General features: G+C 37.5%; 1 protein-coding gene across 1 annotated transcript; it reads left to right on the top strand.

Moving 5' to 3' along the window:
• Positions 1-421: 421 nt before the first annotated feature.
• On the top strand, positions 422-4,682 carry LOC118271998 (uncharacterized). Its single transcript, XM_035588286.2, has 4 exons — positions 422-587; positions 2,713-2,862; positions 3,667-3,870; positions 4,493-4,682. The coding sequence occupies exons 1-4, from the start codon at positions 551-553 to the stop codon at positions 4,603-4,605; spliced, it is 504 nt and encodes a 167-aa protein (XP_035444179.2). The 5' UTR covers positions 422-550; the 3' UTR covers positions 4,606-4,682.
• The last annotated feature ends 1,014 nt before the right edge of the window (positions 4,683-5,696 follow it).

Consider the following 5,696-nt stretch of genomic DNA (forward strand, 5'->3'; position numbering starts at 1 on the left):
CGTTTTAGTACAGACGCTTATATACTCGTAAATACAATTCGCCGATTAAGAGTGCTTTTCCACCAGAAATGTGCTATGCTACGTTGCTGTGGATGCGTTTGGCTTCCGCCAATCATATTCATTGGTACACATAGCTTAGCACTGGTAGAAACGGACTCAGTTAAGTTGTTTTTTATATGGAAAGATGCATGCTATAGAAGTATACATAGTTTAGTATCGGTCACATAGTTTCACAGCTTAGCTATTACATATTCGTAACATAGCTACATAGCACATTTCTGGTACAAAAGCAACCTAAAGTACGTAGATTTCAATTTCAAAATTCAGTAGGTAACATTATTAATTAAAATCAATACCTACCACAATTCTTAGTTTCTAGAACAGTCTTAACAGTTAGGAATAGAAGTCAAAATAACCAAATCCGAAATACAGGTTGACAATATTGTAAGCGAAATAATTCGTAATCTTAATTGAATTTCAATGGAATAGAAAATAAAATTGTTAGTCGAACGTTTCATTTGATTGGCTTACAATAAATGATTATTCGACAATGGATAATTCGTTGCTGTTACTCGTCGTATTGTGTTGTAAGTTGCTTTGGATTTTATTAAGTTAATAATGAGATAGACTTTAATTTCGTTGGTTTTAAAGTGCCTAGAAAAGTGCCAATAATATATTTAGCTATTTCGATTTTTTTTTTTGTTTTAAGGTATTTATAAGATGTGACTATTCATCATTTAATTAGGTACTCGTATTATCATATTTTAAGATTAATGACATTCCAAAATTAAATTATTTTATTTCGTTTGATTTCTTTCTTGGAATAAATCTTCTTTTGTAAATTCTTTTTAAACGACTTCAAAAAAAGGAGGCTCATTTTGACCTGTATGTATGTGTGTATCTTTGTGTCTCCTTGATCCGGGAGGCTGGAGACCTGACTTTACCTCAGAGAAATCCTTTCAAACAAAAAAAGAATTTTCAAATCGGTCCATAAATACTTATACGGCGATTTCATGACAGCGCCTGAACTATTTTCACAGCAGTTTTTTCTTATTAAGGTGTAAAAAGTTTGATAGTATGCCATATTTCTTTATACATTTTTATCTTTTTTTAAGATGTCACTTCGTTATACGTGGAGTAATTTTGTATGAATTGTGATCCTTCTTCTTTGTACCTGCAACAAAATACATTTAACTTCTCAGACATAAATAATTTACACAGGTATAAACAAACCTACACATAAGCTCCTTAAATGAATGAAGCCACTGCAATGTGTGGACATTCCCATTGTCCTTTAATAGAGACATTTTGCATTGTCTTCCACACTAGTGCTGATTCTGAAGTAAATAATGGCCAACCATGAATCCTGGTCTTCTTCATTTAAAGCTAAATTGTATTCATTTCTGCTATCTTCCCTTTGCACTAGTTGTTTCTTGAAAGAGCTGTAGTGGTCATAAGTTTAAGGATAGGTTTACTGTCATTTTTATAAATACAAAGAATATTCTTTTTTGAGCGGAGAAAATCATCCAATGACCTCACTCGTCTTGGGCGAGGCGACAGGGAGTGTCAGACTCTTAATGACTAAAAACCACCCCATTCTTTCTCCTGCTTTTCGAGCCCGGAGCCCCGGTCAACCGCTAGGCAGTCCGCAGCTCCGTGTTGGCCGGCCTCAGCTTTACTGTAGGGGTCTGATGGCTCTTTGAGGCGCGTGCAGAACGCAACGCGCCGTACGCACGGAAAAGAATATACGTAGGAGATACATAGAGTAATTAATACACTCCTTGGTATTATAGATTATTATCTAGTTTACAGTAAATTAATTGCTTTTGTTGCCTATACATTCTAGAATTCGTCTCATTACATCGTCTCAGTTTTCACTAATGAACACATCAATTAACACTAAAACTTAACCACAAGATTACACAATAAAGAATTACGAACAGTTACAACACATTAATTTTGTCTAGACGTGAAATTCTGTTCTAGAATTTATATTAATTAATGTTTCTATTCTTTCACACTTGCGCTAAATGATACATCATACATCACTAATTCTCAAGATGTAATTAAACCACTAGACACACATTGAAATGAAAACAATATAATACAAGGACGCTTGCTTGGTAGACGTTTATGAAAGGCAAAAAGTTGAAGCATTTAATTCAATAGAATCAAGTGTGGAAGAGCTCTGCTTTGGCTCAAATGAGCCGTCGCGACCGGGGTGATACTACGGCCACATAGAAAACCGACGTGAAACAACGCTTGCGTTGTGTGAGTGAGGTTGCCAGAGGCGTAATTATCTCCCTCCCTTCCCAATACCCTATTCCTCAACACCCCTTAAATTCCTAACCCCCAAAAGGCCGGCAACGCACTTCTAACGCCTCTGGTGTTTCGGGTGTCCATGGGCAGCGGCGATTGCTTACTATCAGGTGATCTGTCTGCTCGTTTACCGGCTTATACCATAAAAAAAAAACCTAAAAAATTTCAAAATATTTTGAATATTCGACAGTCTATCTGTCAGTAAAATAAGACTCTTGATTCAAAATGTATGTTCTTTGGGAGAAGACCGAGTATGAAACTCCATAGATCGTCCCGCCTTAATGAAACTTAAAAGATTTTTTTTTTCACTTCATATCACACACGACTGAGATAAATTACGCATATTCATTAATTAAATCCACTAATTAATCGAAGTTCCTCTGTTTGTTCAAGCAATATTTAGTGAAGCAGTCAGCGATCAGTGCAAGGATGTTTGCCCACACGAGGGCAAAACGATATGCGCCCTAAATGAAAAGGATAGAAAGTATATTCTGTTTCCATCCGAATGTGCTTTGAAGGCTTACAGTGCTTGTCATAATGTTGGTAAGAGTTCTATTTTGGTATTAAAAAAATATGGTTAGATGAGCTTAGGATGGAGAAGGAGGATGTCGTGGTGGTTTGAGGTTTTTTTTAAGAGGGAAAAATCATCCTGTCTTCTCTCGCCTTGAGCGTAGCGAGAGGAGTGTCAGACTCTTACTGACTAAAAACCATCCCGTTCCTACTCCTGCTTTTCGAGCCGGAGCCTCGGTAACCCGCTAGGTGCGGCCCGGGGTTTAAATTGCCCTTATTATCAACTAAATCGTCTGCTTATGCTGTTGACTCGACCAACGACTGCCTCGTTGGTCGAGTGGTCGCAAGTGCGACTGCCGAACAAGGGGTCTCGGGTTCAATTCCCGGGTCGGGCAAAGTATTACTGGGCTTTTTTCGGATTTTCGAAAAATTTCTCAGTAGTAGCACGGAGTCTGGAATTGTGTCCAGTATATGGCAATAGGCTCACCCCTATTACATGGGACTTTAACACAAAATGGTGAAAAGTGGGTGTACATTGTATAGCGGCATTACGTGCCGTAATGTGCACCTCTGCCTACCCCTTCGGGGATAAAAGGCGTGACGTTGTGTGTGTGTGTCGTCTGCTTATGTACCAGTATCCCATAAAAATACCCTTAATATAAGTTTACTTTACGTCGAACGAAAACGAAACGAGAGTGCGTTCGGCACTCCGATTGGCCGGCGCGAAGGAATCAACCAGTGAGAGAGCCGAATGCGCTCCCATTTCGTTTACTTTCATCGTAAAACAAACTCGTACTAAGCTTACAAAATCCTAACGTAGAATATTTATTTAACCAGAATTAGCAAGAACACCAATCAAGTTCTGCATTAACCATGAGATAAAGAAGTTTAGAAGGATGTATGGAGAGTCCTGTCCATTGTTCTGCCCCACCCACTACAGGCCTGTCTGCGGCATGAATAACATGAGGTCCTATTTGTATAGGACATTTACCAACGCTTGCTACTTCGACATGCTCGCTTGTAGGGGTGATGAGATGAATGGTAAGTATTTTTTGTTAAGTTTTTAAACTGACATGGTCACTAACACTATTATTAGAACTTATGACGGGATATTTACCATGTTTATTTACTTTTGTGAGTGTCCGATATTCCGGCACTGTTGCAAGCGCCATGATCACGGATTAACTGGGCAACAGTGCAACAAGTGAATAAACATGGTAAATATGCCGTCATAAGTTCTAATAATAGTTTTTTTTTGTTCTATCACTGACTTGCCTGCTCGGTTGGTGCGGTGGCTGGGTAATCGGCTGCCGCGCAACGTGTAGCGGGTTCGATTCCGGCACGGCGGAACACAGTACAGAGAATTGTGTGATCTACAAAATGTTGTTTCGGGTCTGGGTGTGACCTGTATGTAAACTTGTAGGTTTGTAACCCACGATACAGGTCAAAGTCCTGGTGTAAAAATATATAAATATAACTTTTCTTTTAATAGTTTTTTCTATCAAAACTGATTACATTTAAATTTCAAAACTTAACTTTAACTATATCGAAAACTTTTCTAATCATGTTTAAAGAATAATCATTTCTAACCTAACTCCTAACCTAACGGAGATCAATACCGACACCCCTCAACCAATACCTCAACTTACCTCGTTTTTTTCAGAATACACCGAAGTGCCATTAGAATTCTGTCAGCGGCACCTGATGAAGAATATATTTAAGGAGCAGGTTGTCATCTCAGGTCTCCACGACTACAGAGATTACCACGAATACTAATATGGAAGAATAATGTGCATCGTTTTGTAATAACTTTCATAGACTTATTTTATTATTATTAAATGTATTTAAATTAATCACAGAAATATTATAAATGTGAAAGTTTGTTTGTTTGAATGTTTGGGTGTTTGTCCGTCAATCGCTGAAACTACTCAACGGATTTTGATAACATTTGGTATACAGACAGAGTATGAACTGACTTGGGTGGCAGGATACTTTTTATCACACGCGAACGTAAGCGAAACCGCTGTCAGAAGCTAGTATAGTTATTATGATGTATAATTTATCCTTCAGGGTTTGACCTGTTGACGTTTGTACTTTATTAATTCCAAAATGCACTAAGGAATGCAAAAATTTCATATTGTCTGGCTTTAATTACCAATAACATGAAATAATTGGTCAACAACTAAATTCACATTGAAGTATGACAAAAATAGAATTCAACAATATTTCTAACAAAAAACATGTTACTAAACTTTTAATCTCCAATTATTTTATCCTGCCCTACCTTACTTTAAATCAGACTATCAGTATTTTCCATTAGACAACCCTTTCACACTTCTGTACTTAACCCGTGATCCAAAGGGATGTTATTACGCGTTTAACTTTTCGTCCCCAATCCACCCTTGTTCAAAGCCAATTTACCTACTTTAAAATATAATATTAAGCTAATGTTACTGTTGAAGGGATATAATTTATCCGAGACTAACAAAATGTGATAATTACACAACTTTTATTGGATGGTAGCATTCGGGGAATATGGAGGATTCAAGGACACGTATTAAAGGTAGGACCTAATTATGACTATGCGTAAGTAGGGGCAGGTACTGGTCACATTTTTATACTGTGTGCAGTTTTGTGAGTGATAGATCCCATTCGCACTCGGAGTTTTGGATTACCTAGTGGGTTCCCAGGTCTCCGGCACGAAAAGCAGGAGTAGGAACCACCTGTTCCTACTTCTGCTTTGTATGCTCATGGAAGCTTTACTCTAATTTGGGTAGATAAAAGTTTGACATTCACTTTTAAGTTTGAGAATTAAAACATCCACGATATGATATTATTGATGAGGATGATATTATTATTTGGCCCTT

Source organism: Spodoptera frugiperda, chromosome 5 (genome assembly GCF_023101765.2).
Source record: "Spodoptera frugiperda isolate SF20-4 chromosome 5, AGI-APGP_CSIRO_Sfru_2.0, whole genome shotgun sequence".
NCBI lineage: Eukaryota > Metazoa > Arthropoda > Insecta > Lepidoptera > Noctuidae > Spodoptera > Spodoptera frugiperda.

What these genes read in the sequence shown, in the direction of transcription:
- LOC118271998 (XM_035588286.2), top strand. Translation starts at nt 551, where the DNA reads ATGGATAATTCGTTGCTGTTACTCGTCGTATTGTGTT. An exon ending in GTTACTCGTCGTATTGTGTT is followed by an intron (nt 588 to 2,712) that starts GTAAGTTGCTTT and finishes TGTTTGTTCAAG; the next exon opens with CAATATTTAGTGAAGCAGTC. An exon ending in TAGGGGTGATGAGATGAATG is followed by an intron (nt 3,871 to 4,492) that starts GTAAGTATTTTT and finishes CGTTTTTTTCAG; the next exon opens with AATACACCGAAGTGCCATTA.